This window comes from Natrix helvetica, assembly GCF_964273705.1.
Source record: "Natrix helvetica genome assembly, chromosome: 8".
Lineage (NCBI taxonomy): Eukaryota > Metazoa > Chordata > Lepidosauria > Squamata > Natricidae > Natrix > Natrix helvetica.
This window is the reverse complement of record NC_138559.1, coordinates 25198505-25224495: the sequence shown is the minus strand read 5'-3', so window position 1 is coordinate 25224495 and position 25991 is coordinate 25198505. Positions and strand designations below refer to the sequence as shown.

At 44.4% G+C, this 25991-nt stretch overlaps 1 protein-coding gene across 3 annotated transcripts in view; it reads right to left on the bottom strand.

Moving 5' to 3' along the window:
- Positions 1-22865, bottom strand: part of TRIM29 (tripartite motif containing 29) — a 34194-nt gene extending 11329 nt beyond the window's left edge. The window contains exons 1-6 of one of the 3 annotated variants that reach the window (XM_081960895.1): positions 22700-22864; positions 21543-22566; positions 7393-7488; positions 4614-4847; positions 3641-3839; positions 761-847 (exon numbers count right to left, since the gene is read on the bottom strand). In XM_081960895.1, coding sequence (XP_081817021.1) covers positions 761-847; positions 3641-3839; positions 4614-4847; positions 7393-7488; positions 21543-22385 — 1459 coding nt within the window. In that variant the 5' untranslated portion in view covers positions 22386-22566; positions 22700-22864. Of the gene's footprint in view, positions 1-760; positions 848-3640; positions 3840-4613; positions 4848-7392; positions 7489-21542 lie in introns of all 3 variants that reach the window. The other 2 variants (XM_081960893.1, XM_081960894.1) reach the window with 2 other exon arrangements.
- Positions 22866-25991: the final 3126 nt, after the last annotated feature.

The following is a 25991-nucleotide window of genomic DNA, read 5'->3' as shown; positions in this document are numbered from 1 at the left end:
GGTGAGAACTTGCATTGTGGAAGACAGAAATAGAGAGGTCAAGATGCTCTTTGTGAGCCAGCTAAAGAAATTGGAGAATTGTCTCTATTTACAATATTGAGGTAGAGGTAAATGTTCACCTCGCACATATGTGCTAGTTGTTCCTGACTCTAGTAGGTGATACTCCTCTCCACTTCAAAGCGGAAGAGCCAGCGCTGTCCGAAGACGTCTCCGTGGTCATGTGGCCGGCATGAACAAATGCCGAAGGTGCACGGAACGCTGTTACCTTCCCACTAAAGATGGTTCCTATTTTCCTACGTGTATTTTTTACATGCTTTCTAACTGCTAGGTTGGCAGAAGCTGGGACAAGTAACAGGAGCTCACTCCATTACGCAGCGCTAGGGATTTGAACTGCTGAACTGCCGACCTTTATGATCGACAAGTTCAGCGTCGTAGCCACTGAGCTACCACATCCAAATAGGTTTAGACCAATTAGGTGGGCACTTACATTGTGGAAGACAGAAACAGACAGGTCAAGATGCTCTTTGGGAGCCAGGTAAGAAAAAGTGGAGAATTGTCTCCGTTTAAAATATTTAGCCTGTCTATTTAATTGTGGCTTGCAGAGGAAGTGAGGAGAATCAAGATATCCTCTCCTGGTTTTTAGTCTGGGGACACTGGAGCAAAGTTTTGCTTCAGATCAAAGTCAGGAAGAAGAAAACCATCTCCAAAACACCCAAAGTGGACAATGGGTAAGTTGTGTAGAAGGGGTAGTCTTCGTTACCTTTTGGAGCCAAGAACATGGAAAACCTCTTCATGTTATCTGGCTGATTCCAGTCGGAAAAGTTGTTCATCATGTAACGGTGATCGCCTACAAAATGAGGACACCAAAGAAAAAATCATAGTTGTTAGGAGATAGATACACAACAACCACAAAATGAGAAGGATTAGGTGCAGCATTGTAAAAGCAGGGCAATCTGTATTTCTAAGATGGAGTGCTTCCTGCATGTGGAAATCTAAGGTCAACAGTTGACGTTGGTCATCAATGGGCAAGATGGGTGTGGACTGCCTTCAGAACTGCTCCTGTTCTGACCGAGGCTTCCCAAGAGCATGAAGCAAACTCCTTGTTCAATCCTGAGCTACAAATACTCTCTTCTATCATTCTTGGTTTTGTCCTTGTTGTTAGGATGAAAATGTCAAGGTCATTTTCATTGTTGAAATTGCTACACATGCCCCAAAAGCGGTAGTGTCCAGGGATGGAGAGATTGAAATTTACAAAATGCCAAGCACGGTGTTGTGTTCAGAATCCTGCTTTTTGTTTATGCAGCAACATTGCACACAGGGACAAATGGGGGAGGGGAGAAGATTCTGTCGCAGTGCTGCACCTGCCATCGTGCAGATGTTGACCTCTTTGCAGAAACTCATGGACCACAAAATTATTAGCCAAACAGATAAAGAAATACACAATACAAATATCAGGTTATTTTCCCTTCCCTGCCTAATGTAACTATATCCCTTCCAGTCAAAATTGAGAGGACGTGCTATATTTAAGAGCAACACTTTGAGGAATGTAATATATGCTGGGGGGGGCTATTTAATGATGCACATCTGGATACTCCCACCATCTGTCTCTTCATTCCTAATAGCTTGCGTATTTTGAAAAAGATGTATTTCCAGTGCTCTGCATGCATTATCTCAACTCATAGTGTAACAGCCTTGTAATGTAGGCTCAAACAGCATTCCCCCTCCCCCTCCCCAATTTATAGGCAAAAGAGGTGAGGCTGGAAAAAACTTCAGAATGATATTACTGCAAGCTCCAATTCTTTCCTCTCAGTAGTGTGAATAAGGTTATAATGAATTGTGGAGACACACTCACACATACACACTATTTCAACTCTTTTCTCCACTATGGTCATTCTCAGGGTACAGATGTATAAACTGCTGGTGTGTCTGAATGCTGGCTTAGCAAACCAGCAAACCTGGCATTGCATTCACCACTGTTCCTCCATATATTCCCTTATATCTCCATACATCTATCTACATGTATGTGTCTGTCTGTCTGTCCGTCTGTCTGTCCATTTATTCTATCATTTATCCATCTCTATCTATCTATCTATCTATCTATCTATCTATCTATCTATCTATCTATCTATATAAAATCAATCTGTATTATCTTATCTTTGACCTATCTATATATCTCATCTATCTATCTATCAAACACAACTTCGCAACTAACAATATCTATCATCTATCTATCTATCTATCTATCTATCTATCTATCTATCTATCTATCTATCTATCTATCTATCTATCATCAATCTATATTATCTTATCTTTTATCGATCTATCTCATCTATCTATCTCATCTATCTGTCTATCTTTCTTTCTTTCTACTATCTACCTATCTCTATTATCTCGTCTCTCATCTATCTGTCTATCTATCTATCTTTCTTTCTTTCTTCTTTCTACTATCTATCTGTCTCTATTATCTCATCTATCTATGTCTCATCTATCTGTCTGTCTGTCTATCTTTCTTCTTTCTCTATCTATCTATCTATCTATCATCTATCATCTATCATCTATCATCTATCTGTCTGTCTGTCTGTCTGTCTGTCTGTCTGTCTGTCTGCCTGCCTGCCTGCCTGCCTGCCTGCCTGCCTGCCTGCCTGCCTGCCTACCTACCTACCTACCTACCTACCTACCTACCTACCTACCTACCTATCTATCTATCTATCTATCTATCTATCTATCTATCTATCTATATCTATTATCTAATCTATCTATCTATCATCTACCTATCTATACAGTATATCTAACTATGTCTATCTATATTAATCATATGTCTGTCTGTCTGTCTGTCTGTCATTTCTCCAGATGCACTGGGCTCTCCAAATCTCCATTGCTTAGGTGGCATCTAAAGTCTAGAGGGAATTTTGAGACCTTTCCTTTGGCCAGGTAATAACTCAAGGTAGGTTTGATCAAAATCTTAACGAAAGAATCAGGATAGAGGTTTCCACAGTGACTTTCAACAAGTAATGGATCAAAGACTTTTTCAGCAAGTACAAGCGGTCTCCTCCTCTCTTCTTCCCAAATGAAAAGATGATAAAAATTATGCCTTGGTCATCTCCTCCCCTTGCCCTGGGCTAAGCATCTATAGCTTTCTCATCCCTGTATCTGGAGGAATTCATTTTTGTTCTCACTGCCTCTTACAAGGAGGTGAATGTTTATCTCTAATTTACAGATGTATCTCAAAAATGAGAGATCAAAATTGCATTCAGCATTTTTCTTCTTTTCCTAATTGTGATCTAGTGATTCTCAGGATAGCAATCTGACTAAGAATTATGTTAAATGTTAGCTGGGATTATGAGTGATTGCACAACACAGGTAAAAACAGAAAGACTCAGCAATAAAAGATTATTACTCGTTCTACATTAAAAAAAACAACTGATGTGATGCCACCCACGATATCATCCTCAAGCTTGCCTGAGGCACTTCTAACTAGTACAAGTTCAACAATGTTCTCCTGGTTATGGGGAACAATGGATCAACATGGTACAGATGCCTCCTCCTGAATTTCACCATAATTACTTGCCCCTCCCAACCTGTGTGATCAAGGTGGCCCCTTTTCACAGTTGAATGGACATCGGCTCTCAGTTCCCCCTACCATTTTCCATGTGGTTTCTCTCAATGAAATGCCTGCTAAGGTCTGCCTTGCAGATTTTCTCAACGTGCCTCATGCATACGTTCAGGAGGTCATCTCTGAGTATCCCCATTGCTGGACTCATGTTCTCTCCTTCAAGCAAGATGCTATAGGTTGGCAGAGATGGAGGGATAATATAGCTTCTCATCATGGCTCCAAATTCCTGGGAAGAGAGAAGGGAGAAGGGAGCAAAAGGGAGGAGAGAGGAGAGGAGGGGGAGGGAAGAGGGAAGAGGGGGAAGGGAAGGAGAGGGGGAGAAGAAAAAGGTGAAGGAGATGGCGTTGGTGATGGAGAGGAGGAGAAGGAGAAGGAGACTTTTTCAATGTCAAGCTATATTGCAAAAATATAAAGAGGCTGCCAATTTCAACACATACTTGATGGGATAGGTTTGCCTGAAATGCAAGCCAAATTAAATTCTCCCTTGGCTAATTAACATTATTAAAGCTGTCCCAGGTGGATCCTGCCCTACTGCCAGGCAGAGTAAACATGCATCCCCATTAATATGTATCAACAATTTTAATGGTAGGAGGGCAACATTGCTACCAGGTAAAAACCCAGACACATTGACATGGAAATAGAAGCTTTTCTTAGTCTAAGGCAGGGGTCAGCAACCCACGGCTCTGGAGCCACATGTGGCTCTTTCATCCCTCTGCTGTGGCTCCCTGTTGCCAGTTGGCTCCACAATTGATAGGGCTTTCAGTTAGGACAGAGGAAAAAGGATGCTGTGCTAGGAGGAGACTCTATGGTGGACGGTGGGGGAACCAGACTTCTGGTCAGCTCCAGAATTGAATGGGGGGCTTCCGTTTGTGGCTCTTTGAGTGTTTAAGGTTGCCGACCCTTGGTCTAAGAAGATTGTGTCATGGAGTCAAGCCATTAGCAGTTGATCAAGTCATGCTTGTTGATGGACTGTTGTCCCAAGCAACCGAGAAAACTGTACCTGTAGGAAGAGCACAGAGTCGCTGATTAGGCCAATCTGTTCCCGGGTTTCCTTGTCCTCCTGCAACAGTTTGACTCTCTCTTCCAGTTCCTCCACGATCTCCTTGATGTTCTCCACCGCCACCTTCTCCCGGTGATCCAGACCAGCCTTGACCTCATCCCGCTGTTTCTCCATGTCACGGATCAGCTCTTTGAAATGCTGGTCTACCGTGGCTTTTTCGTTGGCAGTAAAATTCTAAACGGAGGCCCCCGAAAAGGGAGAAGAGAAAACCCATTTTCTATTAAAAATCTGAAACAGGCATTGCACAGCAACTATTAATTTAAGATCTGCCTTAAGGACAGGGCTCTGTATTTTGGAAGGATGAGAACCTCTCTTTTTATGAAAAATCCTCGCTTGAGACCGCGGGATTTTAATTCTTTCTAAAAATTCTCACCGTAAATCAAAGTCCCCGAAGACTTGGGGCATAACTCCCAGAGATCTCCAAAAGTAGCTATCAAATTATAATTTCAAAGTATTCATACAGGAAAAGTTATTAAACACAGGACCAGGGTGTAATCTTTACCTGGATGTAATCTTAATAGCAAATGACTGCAACTTTTTGGAGGGTGGCTCTCAGATAAAAGAACATGTTAGCTTCTTTTTCCAGTAATAAGTTCACCAAAATTTCATTTCCATAGTCATGTATTTACCATGTTTTCCCCAAAATAAGACAGGGTCTTATTTTCTTTTGATCTCTGAAATAAACACTTGGCCTTATTTTCGGGGAGCTTATTATTTTTGAGTTGCTGGAAGCAGCAAGCATGGTTACCTCATGGCTGCTGCTGTGTTGCAATATTTTCGGGGAGGGCTTATTATCTGGGGAGGGCTTATTTTCAGGGAAACAGGGTAGATATTGGATAAACAGAGAATCCAGAGGTGGTCGTTTCAATTTTGTCATTTTCACATTCTAGATCCGTGATGGCACCTGAAGCCGTTTCTGAGCACATGCAAGGCGTTGCCCTGTCAGCTCCAATGTGCACGCATGTGCTGGCCAGCTGATTTTCTGCTGTTTTTCGCCGGAAAAAATCACTGTTCTGGATGCTTTCGTTGGAACAACCACTTCTGAACAGCGTAGAACCCCAGGGAAGGAACTCTGCATTTTATTTTTTGTTAAAATTTGCTGAGTAAGGGGAAACCACAGAAGTTGTCTGCCAAAATCATGCCACAACTTGCAGCCGAGATCTAACGAATCCTCCCCTTGTGGCTTCCTCGTTCATTCGTAATGCTTCTCATCACTCATTCAAGTTGGGAGAGGTTTCTGCTGAGAACTTTTTTTCTTCTCACTTAAAAATTATCTGCTAAATTTCTCCCCAAACGCAGACGGTTTCTTTGCGGTCACAACAAGAAGTCCATATAGAAATGATGTTGTGAAATTGCGGGAGCTAGCGGTGGGTGTGGGTGTGAGTGAATTCAGGATTCTTAGGTATGTGTGTGTCAGTGGTGGGTTTCAAAAAATTTTAAAACCTCTTCTGTAGGTGTGGCCTGTTTTGTGGGAGTGGCTTGCCAGTCATGTGACTGGGTGGGAGTGGCTTGCCAGCCATGTGACTGAGCGGGAATGGCTTGGCAGTCATGTGACTGGGTGGGCGTGGCCAACTTGTAAAATGTGGTGAAACTCACTTAACAACGCTCTTGCTTAGCAACCAAAATGTTGGCTCAGAAACTCTGGCATTTGAAGCACACAAGTCTTAAAGCTGTCAAGTTACAAGACCCTTGAACCCCTAACCCTTTAGAAAAAAAAACCTCAGGGGTGTTCAAGCTTGACAGTTTTAAGACTTGTGGACTTCGACTCCCAGAATTCCTCCTCCAGTCATGTTGGCTCAGGAACTCTGGCATTTAAGTGTGCAAATCTTAAAGCTGTCAAGTTACAAGACCCTTGCACCCCTAACCCTTTAGAAAAAAAACTCCAGGGATGTTCAAACTTGACAGCTTTAAGACGTTAAGGTTTAGCTAGGACTCTTAGAGGCGGGCAGGGTGATTGGTGAGCCAGCCAATCAGTGAGCGGTGGGCAGGGCAAGTGTGGTTCAGACAAGTGGGGGGAGGGAGCTGGAACTGGTCCTAAATGGCACAGTAGATTTGTGGAACCTCTTCTATAGAAGAGATTAGAACTGGCAGGAACCCACCCCTGGTGTGTATAGCCCCAGACTAGAGACATCACTATTATAAAATTCACAGGAAATAATAATAATAAGAGATCTGGATTAATTCTACTTTGGTTAGATCTCATCCCATGGAAAGAGATATGTTCTGGGCACCATGCCTTAAGAAGGATGTAGAAAACTAGAACAAGTTTGTCAAAGACCAGCAATGACATCCCACCAAAAAGATTAAAGGAGATGGAAACATAAAGAGAAGTATGAGTAGAGGGGAGATCAAACACCTGAAGAAGCAAAAGATTCAAATTTAATCTTCATTGTTCTGGGGTGAATCATTTGGAAAAATGGATTTTAGCTACAGGGCAACAGATTCTGACTCGGGGTGGGGAAATCCTATCAAAAAGGGTATGGACAACAAAACCAGTTATATCCTGTTCCTACATTGGGAAAAGCCAACATGGCACAAATTAAAAAGTGGACTGGTAGCATCTCTGCATGATGTCACTCTGGAGGGAATGGGGATTTTGCAGTATCCTTCCCCTGCCACACCCACCAATCCACGCCCACGGAACCAGTAGTAAAAATAACATGAATCCCACCACCGCCATGAGAAGACCGAAGAGGGAGGACCTTGGGGCTGCACTCACCTTGATACGGTCTCTCTCCTTGTGCCACTTGTCCACTTCATCGTCAAGCTCCACGATCTTCAGCTGCAGCTGCTCTTTCTGCAAAGAGAGTTCCGTCTACAGGAGAAAGGAGAGAAAGAGAGGGATGAAACCCCACAGCCCCAGTTAACTCTCCTGTCTTTGGCCCTGAACCACAGGTATCTCCAGCTACCGCTTCTTGGCAGGTGATGAGTTGGACTTAGAAACCACCCACGTTCCGATTGTTCTCTGATGGAGCCCAAAGCTCTGAGCTCCCCAAGCAAAGCTGTGAAGAATAAAGAGGCTTAGAAGCCGTCAGATCTATATATTTTTTTAATGAATCGCTTGGGAAGAAATGGGAGGGGGGGAAATGGACCTGTTCATCAAGAGGGGCAACGAGAAGTGGTAGATTTCAAAATCCCGGCTGGGCATGAATCAAAGAACTGTGCCCAGGGTGCGTCTTTACAACTCAAATGCTTTCTTCGCGTAATTACGGGTGATGTCACCTTCATGTTGCAATTGATCGGGAGATGCCTTTGGTAGGAACGTGGTTGCAACAATGCTTGGGGATTTGGGCCTGGCCCTTTGGCATGGGTTCAAGAGAAGGCAGAGGAGCGAAAGGGAGGCTGTTGCTGAGCTTGGCCTCAATCCATCCACTCTCCTGCCCCTTCCCCATTTTAAGGTGTGATCTGTGCAGAGGGCAGCTAGAGAGACGTTGATGGGTTCCTTGACAAGCCCGTGAGCCAAGGGACAGTTTCCTAACACACGAAGGACCTTAGAAGAGAATATTTATGGCTCAGGGTTGTTGAACGGTGGAGTCCTGGGTGCTCTCTGAGCTGGATTGTTTGTTTACAGACATTTCATGACCCAACTAGGGAACATCGTCAGTGCCAGATGGGAATGGGGTGAGCAGAGAGGAGGAGAAGGAGAAACGAGAAGGGGAATGAGGAGAAAGAGGACTGTGGGGTCCTTGGTGCTCTCTGAACTGCATTGTTTTCTTACAGAAGTTCATTACCCAACTATGTAACATCATCAGTGCCAGAAGGGAATGGGGTTATATTGTATATAAACAGAGAGCAAACCCCATTCCCTTTTTAGCAACTGATAATGAAAAATCTGCAAGAAAACCACCCTCAGAAAGCACCGAGGACCCACAGTCATCCTCCTCTTCCTCCTCCTCTCCACAAACCCCCTCTCCTCTGGCACTGATGTTGCTACCTAGTTGGATCATGAAACTTCAACAAGAAAACAACCAAGCTCCTCTCCTCCAATTAATCAGACTCAGAAAGAACCAAGGACAACACAGTCCTCTTCCTCCTCCCCCTCCTTCTCCACCCATTCTCTTTCCTCCTCCACTCCGGAAGCCCCACTTCCTTGTAGCACTGAAGATGTCACCTAGTTTGGTCATGAAATATCTGCAAGAAAACCACCAAACTCAAACAGCATCAAGGAGCCCACAAAGGGACTTATAACATCCATGGCTGTGTTCACATCGGTGCAAGTTGAAGAATTGATGTGGCGTCCAACCATATGCAGGTCCTTACCTATACGATGTATATGATGGTGAAATGGATATTTTTTTGCCACCGGTTCTCTGGGCGTGGCTTGGTGGGCATGGTTTGGTGGTGGTGGCGGTGGCGGTCATGTGACTGGGTGGGCGTGGCCAACTTTTTTAATTTTTAAAGCATTTTTTACTACTTATTCACCCAAACTGGTAATAAAAAATGTTTTAAGAAGCGTCTTATACTCCAAAAACTACGGTATTCACTTCCAAATGAACCCCTGGATTCACAAACAAGCCAACACAATCCAGTTGCAGCCACAAAGTTGATACAGTCCAGCCTCCATTTAGAGACACCTGTAGATGGTTCCTGAGGAGCTCAAATTGAATATCTGAAGGCCAACGATTGGCCTTGCCCATGATGTACAGAAATGCACTTTGTGTAAAGGAGGAGGTGCCATTTCGTTTGCGATAGCTAATTAATCCATTAGCGCTCGGGCTTAACTCACTCGCATTCACCTCCTCCATGCAAATCAGGCCTTCCAGCCCCAACTTTTGCTGAAGGAATCGCTCAGGTTTTGCTTCAGCTGCACGGGTCCCCGAGGCTGCACCTGACCCCCCCAGGAACCACTCCAAAAGTTGCTTCATTGTAATTTTTAATTTGGCAGGAGAGGAAAAAGAGATGAAAGGCACGGAGGGTAATCATGTGAACTGTATGAAATTAATATAATTTAATTTGCATGGAAATTAAATTACAGGCCGTTTAATGCTGGGCCTTGACCTAGCTCCTGCTGGGTTCTGGTAGCACCTTGTTTTCATAGTCTCCACCCATCCCTCTTCAGGTGGCCCGAGGCCCTTCAAAAGTTGGATCAGCTCATGATGGGGACCTTTCCAGACTTCAGATCTCCAAGCCAAGCTCCATCTCTTTTCTATCTTGGATCAGACGATGCCTTGGCAGGAGCATAAAAGGCAATATTTGAAGTTTCTCCCTTAAGATAGGGATGGGATGGGTTGAAAAAAAAATTTCTCACTCATTTGGACAACTTGCAGAATTCTGCCTGCCTGAAGCAACCCTGACACCATTAATGAGAGGGCTTTTTTTCATACTTCTTGTCTGTTTGCAAAAAAAAAAAATCAAAATGCTTTTGTTGAGAGCTGGTGTATGGACTAATAGCTACCGTGTTTCCCCGAAAATAAGACAGGGTCTTGTTTTCTTTTGACCCCACGAAATAAGCGCTTGGCCTTATTTTCGGGGAGGTATTATTTTTGAGGTGCAGGAGGCGGCGAGCGTGGTCACCTCATGGCTGCGGCTGTGTTGCAATATTTTTGGGGGAGGGCTTATTTTAGCGCATGCCCTCAAAAGCCCAATTGGGCTTATTATCCGGGGAGGTCTTATTTTCAGGGAAACAGAGTACTTGGACCTAGAATTGGTCTAGCTAGCTAGATGCCATAATATTATGAAGGGGTATAGTAGCTGGAGCTTCATTTTCCTCTGAAGGTCTTTGTATTATGGTCTCTCCTACTGGAGCTACTTTCACCAACGTGCTGAAGGCCAGAGTATAATGACTTTGAATGTAATTATATCGCTTTTTACAACTGCTTAACTCCTATTACAAGTTTTGTAAGTTAATCACACATGAGCATCTTTAGACGTGGCGTCTGCCCCCGGCAAGATTGGCTAAAATGTTTAGCAATAGGGCCCCAAACTGTTGGAAATGTAAACAAATACCTGGCACATACTGTATTTTTCGGATGATAAGACACATTGGAGTATAAGACGCACCATGATTTTGAAGAGGTAATTTTTAAAAAAAAAGTTTTTGCACTCTGCAGGCCTCCCAAATGCTCTGCACGCCTCATTTTTTGCAAAAAATAAGGGGGGACATGCAGAGCTTTGGGTGGCTTGTAGAGTGCTCCTGGGGGGTGGGGGGTCAAAGAATAAGCAAAAAATGGCCCATTTTTCACAAAAACAGGCCATTTTGTGCAAAGAAAACGGGCATGCAGAGCTTTGGGAGGCTTGTAGAATGCTCCTGGAGGTTTGGGAGACTTGCAAAGTGATCCTGAGAGCTGGGCCATTTTTGCTCATTCCTGGGCTCCCTCTGCACATCCATTTTTGCAAAGGGGGGGTGGGTTGGCCAAAAATGCTGTATTCAGTGTATAAGATGCACCCAGACTTTCCCCCTCTTTTTTTGAGGGAAAAAGTGCATCTTGTACTCTGAAAAACAGGGTAGTTATTTTTGAGGTGCAGGAGGCCCCTTAACCTTGGCCCGTGGATCAGCTGATCCAGAGAGGGCCAGAAGTTCCGTCTCTGTTTCTGGCACACTCTTGTCAGCCCTAACGTTGCTGGGCCTGGCGCTCTTTTTGCGGCCGCCACTAAGAGAAGGGGTGTGGTAGCTAGGGTATGCGGAACGGCCTCTGCAAGGCCATTTCGCATGGATGGCAGGGAAATGTGGGGCACATGGGGCAAGTTCCCCCCTCTCCCCCCCCAGGAAATGACAGGGACCGGCTGCGCATGCATATAAATTTTTTAGGGGAGGTCTTATTTTCTGGGGAGGACTTATTTTAGAGCATGCACTCAAAGCCTGATTGGGCTCATTATCCGGGGAGGTCTTACTTTCGGGGAAACAGGGTAATGTAACCAGTTGAGGAAGGTGGAGGGACTATGCCAGGTTACAAGAAGGTCTCCTCTTCTTCCATGCTTCGTCACTGCACAAACGGTTTGCACCCTGATTCCATTAACAGTCAAAGCACTTGAGCGACTTATCATCTTATAGGAGGTGTGAAAGACAAAATAATGCACAATAGGAGCACGCGGCAGAGACATTGCAACAGCTGGCATCCTTCCAATCTAGGCAGGAGTTTTAAAGAAAGGTTTGTTGAGCAAATTGTAACCATCCTATTCTGGGATGCCAAAATGAGTGGGATTACTGACCCAACGTTATGACTTTGTCAGATGTGTGAATCAGTGAGAAAAAAAAACAGTGAAGTGCATAAGAAGAAGGGATTATTAAAAACTGTGCAAATAAATTGTGGACAGAATGGAAGTATTAACACAGAATTTTCCTTCCAGCTAATCCTGACACTTTCCATGAATAAAGAAAAAAAAATAGAGGGACACCTGGAGGCCCTGTGAAGCTCCATGGAAGTCTAAACGTGGTCCTGACCACGTCGGGTGGAATCTCACCTTGATTCTGATGGCCTGCTCCAGGCCTAAGAAATAATCTCTTCTAACTTCTGCCTCCGAAGGTAGAACTTCTACTGACCCCAGGGTGGCTGCTAGTATAATGGATTAATTGGGGCAGTCTTAATTAGGGCTAAAGAGACTTTTGTTGCGGGTGAAACTCAACATTAAGAAAACTAAGATCAGGGCATCCGGCCCTCTCCATTTCTGGCAAATAGTTGAGAAAGAAAGGGAGGTAGTGACCGATTTTATTTTCCTGGGCTCCAAGATCACCGCGGATGGGGAATGCAGCCAAGAAATCAGAAGACACTTACTCCTGGGAAGGAAAGCTATGGCAAATCTAGACAGCATAGTAAAAAGCAGAGACATTACCCTGCCAACAAAAGTTTGCATAGTCAAGGTGATGGTTTTCCCAGTTGCAATGGATGGCTGAGAAGGTTGGATCATAAGAAAGGCTGAGCGCCAAAGAATGGAGGCCTTTGAACGATGGTGCTGGAGAAGACTCCTGCGAGTCCCTTGGACTGCAAGGTGATCCAACCGGTCAGTCCTAGAGGAGATCAACCCTGACTGCTCTTTAGAAGGCCAGTTCCTGAAAATGAAATTCAAATATTTTGGCCACATGTTGAGAAGGAAGGACACATTGAAGAAGAGCCTCATGCTGGGAACGATGGAGGACAAAAGAAGAAGTGGACAACAGAGAATGAGGTGGCTGGATGGAGTCACCGAAGCAGCTGGTGTGAGCTTAAATGGACTCCAGAGGATGGTAGAGGACAGGAAGGCTTGGAGGAACATTGTCCATGGGGCCACGATGGGTCAGACACAACTAACAAGAACAACAAAAATTATGGCTGGAGGCACACAGCGGGGAGATGGTGAAATGTAAGCATGTTTTATTGGTGATGCCATGTGTTGTTCCAGTTTTAACAACTTTCTCCCAGGCCATCGTTCACAAAGAATTCTTTCTGACCCAAGGACCTTCTCTTGGGAACATCTCCATAGAAAAGAAAAGAGAGACAACACAATTGGGTGCCTCCTTCCATCACAATTCCGCATAATGAAGATGTCTCTCTTTCTCCAATAGAGCTGTTGAAGTGATGAGATTGTCCTTCAGGTCCTTTCTTAATAATACTCATTTACCTGAAACTCTCTGGAGCACAATAACAACTCTCTTGGAAACCAAGCTCTTCAAATATCACAGAGTGGTTCCCCACCCCCCACCCCCCACCCTGTGTGTAGAACCACTCTTGAGTTGAACAAAAGCACTCTCAAAACACTGTTCTACTCCATCTGGGAAAGAAGGGTTACGTATCCTTCAAACACAAGCGATGTTCTCATTCACTCCCTTGATTTAATTACATATTATTTACACATTCAATATGCTCTGAACCCTAGCTTGGGAATGACACGGTGGATTTTCTGCAACTGCATTGCTACAGGTTGCAGAACAGCCCATGCAAAAGATACACATGTTGGGGAGAAGACACGAAGCATGAGGAGTGACTGCACCATCCCAGCATCTGCCTATTCTCAAACTATCTTCAAGATCTATCTAGGGAAGGTTTTCCCAACCTTGGTGATTTCCAAGTCATATAACTGGATGCCTAGCCATTGCTGAGAATTCTGGAAGTTGAAGTCTACTCACTTTCAATTTGCCAAAATTGGAAAACACTGATCCCTGGTGTTTGCATGGGTGTGTCCAATGCTTATTCAGGAACAACCTTCTTCAACCTGGAATCTTTCTGCAGCATCAAAACGACCAATGACCACAATTCCTATCAGCACCCAAGGATTTGTCTCACCAGTAAGAGGTATGTAGGTTCCATCCTAGGCTACAATTTCACATAGCCAATCTTGTTTGACGATTGGCTCAGTGGAGGTATCAAAAATGTCCCTGATTTTGAACGTCACCTACACACTGAAGTTGCACAGATTCAAGATGATGTAAAGGTAAAGGTTCCCCTCGCACGTATGTGCTAGCCGTTCATGACTCTAGGGGGTGATGCTCATCTCCATTTCAAAGCTGAAGAGCCAGCGCTGTCCAAAGATGTCTCCGTGGTCATGTGGCCGGCAGGACTCAACACCCAAGGCACACAGAATCCTATTACCTTCCCACCAAAGGTGGTCCCTATTTTTCTACTTGCATTTTTACATGCTTTTGAACTGCTAGGTTGACAGAAACTGGGACAAGTAATGGGTGCTCAAACTGTTATGTGGTGCTTAGGATTCAAACCGCTGAACTGCTGACCTTTCTGATCGACAAGCTCAGCATCTTAGCCACTGAGCCACCGTGTCTCTCAAGACGACATAGGTTAGGGAAAATGAGCTTCCAAATAGTTGGGTTCCTACTTCAGAAGACTTATTGTGGAAACAGATTTGAAGCTTTGTCTCTGAAAGTTTAGGATGAATAGTTTCCCAGCTTCTTGGATTTCCCTCCTTCTGCATGGTGTCCTTTCACCTCTCCTGTCCTCCCTAGATGATCTGAGAAGCCGTTTTGCACAGAGTGGCTTGTTGTATGGTGTCGTTTTCTTATCCACTATAGAAAACAGAGGTGAGAAGGGAGGGGAAATGGGACCAGGCATCATTCAGTTGCCACTTTGGACAAACTTGTGTTTGTCCTAGGCAAAATACATTGCAGAAGAGGACTAAGCAAACGGAGCTTCTGCAGAAGGTTTAAGGGAATAGTTAGGGGTATATCTCAAATAGCCCAGAAATGTCCATCTTCAAAAATTCCCTGTTGATTCATCCCTAGAAATAGAGAAGAGCAACTGATTAAGAATCAGTCCAGCCATCTCAGTGAAACTTGGCCACAGTATCATATAATTAGATCTGGAATGTATTAGGAGGGAGGGCCAGCAAGGTTAGAAGTCAGCCAACGCTTTTGATTTGTTAAACAGGCACATCTGCTGCATGCAGAAACCAAGAAGCCACGTGGACTGCCAGCCAATGCTCAGTGCTGGCTGGTGCTCAGAAAAGTTCTTGGTGTGCTCCCAAATGCCTGTAAGCTTTGCATGTGCCTTCTCCATGCTGCCATGTTCCAGAACGGGGAGGATATCTGAGCAGGCCTTGCAGGAGATTTCGGCAAGATCATGTGGTGTCTTCCTGAAACCCAGAGATGCAGAAATGGCCACCTTTGAAATTCCTCCCAGCAATTCACCGGGATTGGATTTCTTTCTAGCCAGATTCCCAGGGTGTGTTCACACAGCACCATTGTGGGAACTGGAGCTCCATTCTCCTTGAGAACATCAGGTGACCTAGCCTTGGCATACATGTCAGCTGTTGGCTTACCATTCTTCTAAAGACTAGGCAACACTCGGGGGTATAGTGTTGGTTTACAAGCTTTAGAGAGAGGTTCTCCGTGGGTGAAGGACAAGGTAGGAGGTATCTGGCGTACCTAATTCACACAGGTTTTAACAGGTGTCTTCCTGAATAAGTGGCCTTTGAGCATAGAAGCAGCAAATAATATACAAGAGTGTAAGGAATCATAAAGAGACAGAACCTCCAAGAAAATGAATGCTGCTATTGTCACATATTTCATTTCTATCTTGATCAAGACAAGAGACCAATAATCAATGGCAAATGAATGAATAGGTAAAAGTAAAGGTTCCTCTTGCACATACGTGCTAGTCATTCCCAACTCTAGGGGGCGGTGCTCATCTCTGTTTCAAAGCCGAAGAGCCAGCGCTGTCCAAAAACATATCCATGATCATGTGGCCAGCATGACTCAATGCCAAAGGCAAAATTAGATTTGTATACCGCTTTACAGTGCTTCACAGCCCTCTCTAAGTGGTTTACAGAGTCAGCCTCTTGCCCCCAACAATCTGGGTCCTCATTTTACCGACCTTGGGAGGATGGAAGGCTGAGTCACCCTTGAGCCTGCTGAGATTTGAACTGCTGAATTGCAGGCAGCCGGCAGGCAGCAGAAATAGCCTGCAGTACTGCACTCTTACCACTGCACCACCATTGGCTCATTTCATATAACTGTTCTATTATGTAGACCATTTAGATTCATTTTTAATGCTTCCCCCCCCCCCCCCGAAATGGCAAAAAAGCACTTGCAATAAATAAACGACCTATAAAAGTATTTGGTTCAATAGATGTGTCTGGGGCAAACCACAGGGAGTGCAAATAATGGCATTTGTCTATGTGCAGCTTAGCATCTGATGCGAGTCCATAAGTCATGGGAATGGTCATTCTCATACCAATGAGCACAACTTAGCCCCACGTGGCTTAGTCAACAAAACCATCAGGGACCCAGTTCATCCACGTCCCCAAGTCAGAAATGATGGCTTAAACCACTTCCAAAGACCACGTCCCTTCTTGTATCGTCCATCACCTTCCCCATGTATGCCTGTTAGAGGCACTGCTGCTTTCTAGCTTGTCCATTTGTTCAGATTCCCATCTTGCTTTCCAACCCTGATCCCTGAGCACCTGGGAATCACTCCAACTGTAGATTCATTCAAGGAGATGAATCAAGAGGAGATGGGGATGCCCTGAGGTGGATGTCACAGACTAGAGCCACATGTAGGTGGCTCTTCTTTTCCCCACTCAACGCTGGCATTGGAATTCTGAACTGGAACCTGTGGCGAGTGAGCAACTTGAGCCCATGGAGAGCAAGTGAGATGGAACCCCAGCAGGAGATTGTCACGTCTGCAGCCTGAAGAGCAATTGACACTCCCATGGAATCAGGTCTATCATGCCCCACTAGATTGAGAGAGAGGAGGGAGGGTGGGAGGGAGAGAGGGGGGGAGTTGGGAGAGAGAGGGAGGGAGAGGGAGGGAGAGGGAGACAGAGAGAGGAAGAGAGAGAGGACAGAGGGAGGGAGGGAGAAGGAGAGAGGGGGAGAGCAAGAGAAAAAGGGGGAGAGGGAGGGAGGGGAGAGGGAGAGACAGAGGAGGAGGGAGGGAGGGGAGGGAGAGACAGGGGGAGAGAGAGGAGAGAAAGGGAAAGAGGGGGAAGGAGGGAGGGAGGGAGAGGGGGAGAGAGAGAGATTTCTATTCTCTCCACTAGACAGTCTTCCAACATTCAACAAGGGCATTGGATTACAACGACCATAATTCCATTCCGGGGTCCCCAGTGGCCAAATCCTCCTTCCTTAAGGAGCCCTTGGTGGAGACAGTTGCTTTGGAAGAAGAAGTGGGGGGAAGAGAAGAGAAAGGGATACTCTTTCATTTCCATTTCATTCATTCAGCTCCTTTGGGGTGTTTGAATCATTTTCTCCAATTACCTAAAAATGTAACTTCCACAGCTGCTTTTGCTGGGCCATCGTTCCCGGCGCCTGGTCTCAGAGGAGGACCAAGCGAGGGCCTCTCCTTTGTTGTTGGGGAACCAGAAATTCGAGATCTCTCTTTCTCTCTCCCTTCTGTGCAATTACTTAATTCTTTTTTAATTGCTACCCTGATGGCCTCCCGCCTACACATTCCCACATCGCCTCGGCCCTCTTTCCAAAACCTTTCGTGGCCTTCCATCTCTTTGTCTTCCCTTCTGCAGCCCAGGAATCGGAGAGCCTTTGCAACGTTACTCAACCTGGCCCACTTTAAGATGGGTGGACTTCAAGTCACCGAATTTCCCCACCCATCTCAAAGTAGCCCAGGTTGAGAAATTGGGGGGGGGGGAGGGGAGAGTCAACAGACTAATTTAGGACACAGGATCCAATGTAAGTTGGTCACCAAGACCAGAGATTTAGTTTTCTGAGATTTTGGACTCTGAAGTCCATCTTCAGGGAAATTCTCTCTCACCAGAATGTCTGTTTTGGGTGATGGAGATTCTTAGTCATCCAGGTCATAGTTTCAAAAGTGGACTTTCTCTGTTTTTCCCTGAAGATGTTTTGCTTCTCATCCAAGAAGCTTCTTCAGCTCATAGTCTATGCACAGAAGAGCTGAAGGTTGGGCTCCAGCACAAATCTGAAAGTTTGAAAGACTAAACCTCTGGTCCCAGTGGCCGATCCAGATTAGGAGCTGCAACTAATCAAGAAGAGGAGCAACCTAGAACTAAGGAGGAATTTCCTGACAGTTAGGATAATCAAGCAGTGGAACAACTTGCCTCCAGAAGTTGTGGAGACTTTTAAAAAGAGATTGGACAACTACTTGTCTGAAATGGTGTAGGGTCTCCTGCTTGAGCAGGGGGTTGGGCTAGGAGACCTCCAAGGTCCCTTCCTGCTCTGTTATTCTGTTAAATCATTGACATGGCATTCTGACTAAGTTAGGAGGTTGAATAGTTCTTAAAAATAGCTCCAATAAGAACCTGTTGGTAACTTAAAACACCCAAACGTCCTTATCCCCCAATCCCCCAAAATACAGGAAATCCTGGTCCCACTAGAAACTGAGTCTATCCATGTCAGAACTAGCCGACCAACTGGGTTGGGCGAAGCTTGATTCTAACTGAAAGTTCAGGATGGTGTGTGAACCCAGCATCTTGGATTAATTCAGCAAATTGAGATTCAATTAACCATGAGTAATAGGCTGGGCGAAGCTAGATGTGAGTGAGATATTTACACTGTAGGTCTAGCCAGCCTGATCAACATCTTCCCCTCCCTAGTGTGTGCCCCACAGCCACATAAGATTGTCCACCGCAGGTAGAGAGCCCTGATTTGTTTAGATGTGCATGACTAAATAAAGTAGGTGTACCTACTAGCACTACATGTTGAGGCAGGAGGGGAAATCTAAAACTTCTCTGTAGAATGAAATTTGACCAGATTTATACTACAATTTCTTTGCTATGTAAAGAAACGGGTGTGTTCTTACAGATTTATCATATTTTATCAATTTCTTAAGAAAGAGGAGGAGGAGGAGGGAGGAGAAGAAGAGGAAGAAGAAAGAGAAGAAGAGGAGGAGGAGGGGAAAAGAGAGAAAAAGAGGAGGAGGAGTTTTTAAAACTTCCATTACCTGCCTTCCATTGAGGACCTGTACATTGCATGAGTCAAAAAGAGAGCCGTGAAAATATCTACAGACCCCTCACATCCTGGACATAAATTGTTTCAACTCCTACCCTCAAAACAATGTTATAGAGCACTGCACACTAGAATAACTAGACACAAGGACAGTTTTTTCTCAACGCCATCATTCTGCTAAACAAATAATTCCCTCAACACTGTCAAATTATTTACTAAGACTGTATTACTATCATTCTTCTTTTCCTTCCTAGTACCTATCTCTTTCCTAATACCTATCTCTTCCCACTTACGACTATAACCATGTTGCTTGTATCTTTACAATTTATATTGTTTTATTTGTTTCCTAGTATAAGTTGATTGCTTATTAATAACTAAGTATCTTACGATTCTTGATTAATGTATTCCATTTTATTTTTCTTTATGTACACTGAGAGTATATGCACCAAAGACAAATTCCAATCACACTTGGCCAATAAAGAATTCTATTCTATTCTATTCTATTCATAATTCATATTCCATTCCAATCAATTCCATATTATATTCTATTCTATTCATAAATCATATTCTATTCATAATTTATATTCCATTCCAATCTATTCCATATTCTATTCCTATTCTATTTTATTTTATACAATGTCCCTTTAAATGAGTGGAGCTGAAAGCTTTTCAAAATTCAAAGGAGGTTAGACACTCAACAATCATGGAAAAAAGGCAAAAAGAAACCAACAAATGTTTCAAATGTAAGTTGGGTTGGTACAGTAATGTGACACTTTTTTAATGCTTCCTCTGCCATCCACGAGACTCCAAAATCCATGTAATCCTGCCAGATTCAAGCAAATTGAAGTAATTTGCCTCTCCTAATCCTTAAAGCATCCATCACTGATGACAAGACAGAAAAAAAAAAGTCTGGTGGAATTGCAAACACTTATGGGTTTTTCACAAGTGGGTCAATGAGTTCACAGGCTATGCTACAAACCAGCTTCTTTAACTGTGGCTTACTAAATAAATCGTCGGCAAACCGAATCTGAGGCCAAGTCAACCAAAGCCTAGAGAAATGGGTTCTTTAAAGCAGGAGTCTCCAAATTTGGCAACTTTTAAGACTTGTGGACTTCAATTCTGGGAGTTGAAGTCCACAAGTCTTAAAGTTGCCAAGGTTGGAGATTTACTTATTTAGTTTGTCAAACATGTACGAGATAACAGGTATAAGTATAAACATGGACATGAACACAGGAAATGGGTACGAATAAATGGGGACAGTAGGGCAAGGACGGTAGGCACACTGGTGAGCTTATGCATGCCCCCTTTACGGACCTCTTAGGAATGGGGTGAGGTCCACGGTGGACAGTTTGAGATTGAAGGTGAACAACAGAGTCAGGTAGAGCATTCCAGGCATTGACCACTCTGTTGCTGAAGTCGTATTTTCTGCAATCGAGTTTGGAGCGGTTCACCTTGAGTTTGTATCTATTGTTTGCCCGAGTATTATTGAGGTTGAAGCTGAAGTAGTCATTCACAGGTAGGATGTTGTAGCAGACAATTTTGTGTACTACGCTTAGGTCAGGCCTTAATCGGCATAGTTCTAGGTTATCCAATTTAAAGCAGATGCTTGCTTTAAAAGATAAGAAGCCCCCTTAAAGCTGCCCAACGTATACCCCATATCCAAAACGCATCTGCTTGGGCTGATTCTCAACTTGGCCATTGTAAGAATAAAACGGGAAGAGAGAGAAGAGTGGAGAGAAAGAGTGAGACACGCAGATCATCTGCCAAATTGGAAAATGTAACATGGGAAGAAAGTGGGGGGGGGGGAGAAAGGCATAATTTGAATACCTGTGGCTTTACAGCGCATGCTGAGATCTACTCTGCGATTGTTTTAAAGTGGTTCAAGTATTTTGCCTCTCGTCATAAAAGAAGCACTGAAACCGAAAATTATTTCCTCGTCTCAAGCACCTCTCACTCAAGCAGATTGTTTTGGTGCTCACAGAAATGTCCCTCGTGTGGATTTCAAGATGGGATGAAGCGAAAAACAGCCCACGCTCCCCCCCCTCCGCCGTCCAACCATATCTGCATTATCAACCGATAGATTTCCAGAACAATCCAGCAAGAATCAAGTCCCAGCATGCCTCCTTGGGCCGAGGCCTTGCAAGCAGGCTTGGGGGAAGGGGATTGTGGATATGGGGGTAAATAAAAACAGGTTATGGGGTCTTTCATGATTTGAGCCATAATCATAATCATTACTTAAAAAAAATAGAATTACTTTTCCTGTGGTGCATATTTTGGCCGAGAGGTCAAAGTAATAATTAGTCCACGGTAGATTATCTCTGCAGGGATTAAGGGGGAATGAGATTTTTTCCCCCTAACCATCTTTTCACAAAAGAATTCAGAGCAATTCAGGGATGGATATGGCCAGGTCAATTAAATCTTTGTAGAGCCCAGAGACAGGAAACCTAACTGGCTAAATACCACTTAGCATTCAATCTAGGTTATTTGGTCCCGTGTGGGTGAAAATGCTTCCTTGCAAGAATTGGGGTGAGGAAAGAAAGAGTAAGTAAAGTTCAACCGTAGGCCAAAAGGAAAAATTACAATACCTCCTTTCCCGATTTCTCAATCTCTACCGTCACGGTGGTGTGGTTCTTGTGTTCTTGGAACATGCAAAGGTAACAGATGCAGACTTGGTCGGTCTGGCAGAAAAGCTCCATGGTCTTGCCATGAATGGGACATTTCCTGGCTTCAAAGTCTTTGATGGGATCCAGCAGCTGGTGATCTCGGAAAGCTGCCCCTTCGAAGTGGGGCTTCAGGTGAAGCTCGCAGAAGCTGGCTTGGCACACCAGGCAGGACTTCACCGCCTTCTGCTTGTTGTCGATGCAAGAGTCGCAAAGGACCTCTTCCAGAACTACCCGGGGTCTTCCAGTAGGTACCCTACCGACCCGGTTGAAGTTGGTCCTTTTGGCCTCTCCGGTTTCCCCCAGGGTGATGATGGGTTTTCTTAGATCGGCAATCTGTCCACTGGAAAACATTGACTTCTTCCCTTCTCCTTCACCGCCAAAAGCTTTCTTGGTCTCCACGTTGAACAGGGGCTTCCTCAAATCTCCCCGCTCGGGAAAAGAGACCTGGGACCTCCGAGTTTCCCCCCCAGCGGGGAAGCCTGACTTCTTGGCATCCCCAAGCTCCATGTTGAAGTAGGTTGACCTCTTCTCGTCAGACGACTCCACAAATTGGATGATGGGTCTCTTCCAGTCACCTCCGGCATACATAGCATTCTTGAGTTGGGCCGTCTCCTGGTTTTGCACCACATTATTTTTGTTGGCTTCTTTCTCAGCTTTGTTTGGACTGCTGGCTTTCTTCCCTTCTTCGGTCTCCTTCTTGGGCGAAGAGGGGGTCTTGGCTTCCTCCTGCTTGCCTGCGGTCCCGTTTGTCCTTGGCGTTTCCATCTCGTGGGTCTTTATCGCCCTGCGTTGGGTTTCTGGCTTCCTCTCCGCTGCTCTGTGAAGGATAGACTCAAATGGCAGCCTAATTTGCGCCTTTCTTTACAGAAGCAGTCAAGTTCTCAGGCCTTGATCCCAGCGAGGAATGAAAAAGGAAGGCAGGGAAAGCATTACCTAAATGCCACACCTGGAAAATGGGGAGGAGAAGGAAACACCTAGATTATACAGGTAGTGCCAGAGAGAAGACAGGCAGAGATATTACAAAAGGCATCAAGGAATCCTGCTTAATTATAGAAGGTGCTCCACACCCAAAAATATACCTGTCTAACCAGGTGAGGGAGTGAAAAGCTATTTATGTGTCATACTACTTTCTTCTTTCTTTCTTCTTCTTCTTTCTTCTTTTTCTTCTTCTTTTTCTTCTTTTCTCCTCCTCCTCCTCTTCTTTTTCACTCTTCCTCCCTCCTCCTCTTCTTCTCCTCTCTCTTCCTCTCTCTTCCTCTTCCCCCTCCTCCCCCTCCTCCCCCTCTTCCCTCTCCTCCCCCTCCTCCCCCTTCTCCTTCTTTCTTCTCTTTCAAAAATTATTTTCACTATGAGGCTGCCAGCAGGCCATCTACCTGATTCAAAAAATAACTACTTCTTGACAGCAGGAATGCATAAGTAGAATTAGCCAGAGAGGTGAAAATATCCACCAGGCAAGTTTTATTAAGCGGGACGCATGAACATAAGCAATTTAGCTTGCAATTAAAATTCATTAAGAGAATAAGAAACCAGCTACCAAACATCAAGAAGGAGGGAATGGCACCCTCAGCACCAGATGCCATCGGGGTTCTCCGTGATAGCCAATAACTTAGTAGAAGTTGATCATCTCAGGCTCTGAAATTCTCCTTCAAGTATTATCTTTTCAGACCTTCAATGTTAACCCTCATCTATTTTATTTCTGGAATATAATTGCAAACTCTCTTGCTGTTTCTATTTAAATCAACGAGGAAGGACTGGAGACAGAGGAGCAGGGTTGAAAATATAGCTTCATGTTCACCACGAAGACCTGGTAGAATTCATCTTGTGGACATCAGAGATGTTGAAGAGCATCCTTCTCACCTCCTCTATCTCCATTGCCCTGCCTCATGAGTGACATAGACACATTCATCTTTTCCTGAAAATAATACCTATTCTATTCCAACGATTCTATTCTATTCTACTCTACTCTACTCTACTCTACTGTATACTATTCTATTCCAACTATTCTACGCTACTCTATTCTATTGTATTCTATTCTATTCCAACTATTCTATTCTATTCTACTCTACTCTATTGTATTCTATTCTATTCCAATGATTCTATTCTATTCTACTCTACTCTATTGTATTCTATTCTATTCCAACTATTCTATTCTATTCTTTATGGCTCCATGGATTGGCAGCTACAGCAGCAGCGGTGGGGAGGGCATGGTTATGCACATGCAACCTAGCTCCTGCTCATGCACAAGCTTTGCACACTCACCCACCACTTGTGCAGCCTGGTTACCAACTGGCCATGGAGCAAAACTGGTTTCCATCCCATGGGTTGGGGACCCTTGATCTAGGAAACATGGAAGAACCTCTTCACCATCCACAACTAGGATGGCTGGAGTGACCTTCCCTGCTTCTTCATCAAGATATCCTTCAGCCAAATTAGACTGGCTTCAAGGAATCAGCTTTCACCGCATTACCTTCTTTGATCCTGGCTTGGCTAGAATCAGGCCCTGCAAGGGGAAATGTAGAACAGAAAGCACCATATCCCAAGGTTATGGAAAAGCTTGAAAAAAAGTACTCACAGAGGGAAGAGACCAAAGTCTTTTCACATCATCTTTCTCGCTACCAAAAAATCAAACTCTCGCAACAATTTGCCATTGCCCGAAGTAACACATCAGCCCTCCGTGGATTTAGGCAGTGCTTTAAATAAAGCCAATAGCAATGGCAGACTTATATACCACTTCACAATGCTTTACAGCCCTCTCTAGGTGGTTTACACAGTTAGCATATTGCCCTCAACAATTTTGGGTCCTTATTTTACCAACCTCAGAAGAATGGAAGGCTGAGTCAACCCGGTGAAGATCGAACTTCTGGCATTTGGAAGACTTAGACTGCAATACTAGCCACTGTGCTAACACAGAAGAAAGGGAGGGAGGGAGGGAGGAAGGAAAGAATAGCAATAGCCCTTAGACTTATATACCGCTTCACAGTGCTTTACACCCTCTCTAAATGGTTTACAGAATCAGCATATTGTCCCCAACAATCTGGGTCCTCATTTTACCAAACTTGGAAGGATGAAAGACTGAGTCAATGTTGAATCTGGTGAGATCCGAACTGCCAAATTGCAGGCAGCCGGCAATCAGCATAAAATAGCCTGCAGTACTGCACTCTAACCACTATGCCACCATGCTAGCATCCTAGCAAATGATCGTGTCATCCCACTCCATGGGTGTGGGGGAAGTGGGGAGAATTGTCTATAGGTCATACGTAATCTTCCGGCTCAGTGAAGTATGCAAAACACCTAAGATTTAGAGGGCCCATCCAGGGAGACACTTCTGCTTCTTCTCTGAACAATTGTCCAAAGAAGCACTGCAGAGGAACGTTGTGCTTGACTTTCCCATACACATTGCCAAGAGCAGGCATTTATCAACCAAGACCCAGTGGCTTATGTCTCCGCCAGCGCTGTGATCCTTCTTGTCATTGCCTTCCACGCCAGACATGTCTAGACGCTGTGGGGTGGAGTGAAGTGCTAGGAATGAGAGTGACAAAGTGCTCTGGTCAACGCCTCCTGGTTGTGGCGCTACAGAAGCTTCCTCTCTTTGTAAAAAAAATATACAATACTGTCATTATCATAATCACCGGGCAAATGTTCCATTTATCATTGCGGACAGTAAAAGCCTAGTCACGCCAGGCTGCGGGCCAGAAGAAAGCATGTGGGAATCCGATGCGTAGTCAGCCAGAAGGGTGTTTCATGGCCCTTCTTTCAGTGAAAGAAACCTGTATGACTTTTGTGTTGGGCTGCCTTAAAGGTGAGGTGTTGTCTATCAAGGTTGTGTAACCTTCAGTCAAGGTTGCCTCTAGATTTTGCCGAAAACTAAATTCAGCATTGCAAATTTTTTTGAGGCATCTGTAGATTACTTGAGGAATGTCAAAGGATGTCAAACAGGTTTCAGAATAGCCCAGTTGCTTAAGGAACAGGTTGGGGGATTCTATCTTTTAGAGGGGTTTTTTTCCAGGGCAGAAAAAGGGTTTTTTCAAATTCCCAAATATAAATATATTTTTAAGGGTCTTTGTTTCGAGGACTAGGTCAATACATCCTGGATTGTTCAAAATCAGATAAATTCAGTCTAATCTAACACATTGTTTTAGGGGGCGGGATTCAGTTGGAAAGTTCAGAGATGAAATTATTCGAAGTTCTTCTCCTTTGCTCTGTTTAACAACAAAAAATACTTCCAGAAAGTTTTGATCATCAGAATATACAGTATAACAGAGTTGGGAGGGACATTCTCGGCCATCTAGTCCAACCCCCCACTCAAGCAGGAGGCACTACACCATTTCTGACAGATGACAGTCCATCCTCTTCTTGAAAGCCTCCAGAGAT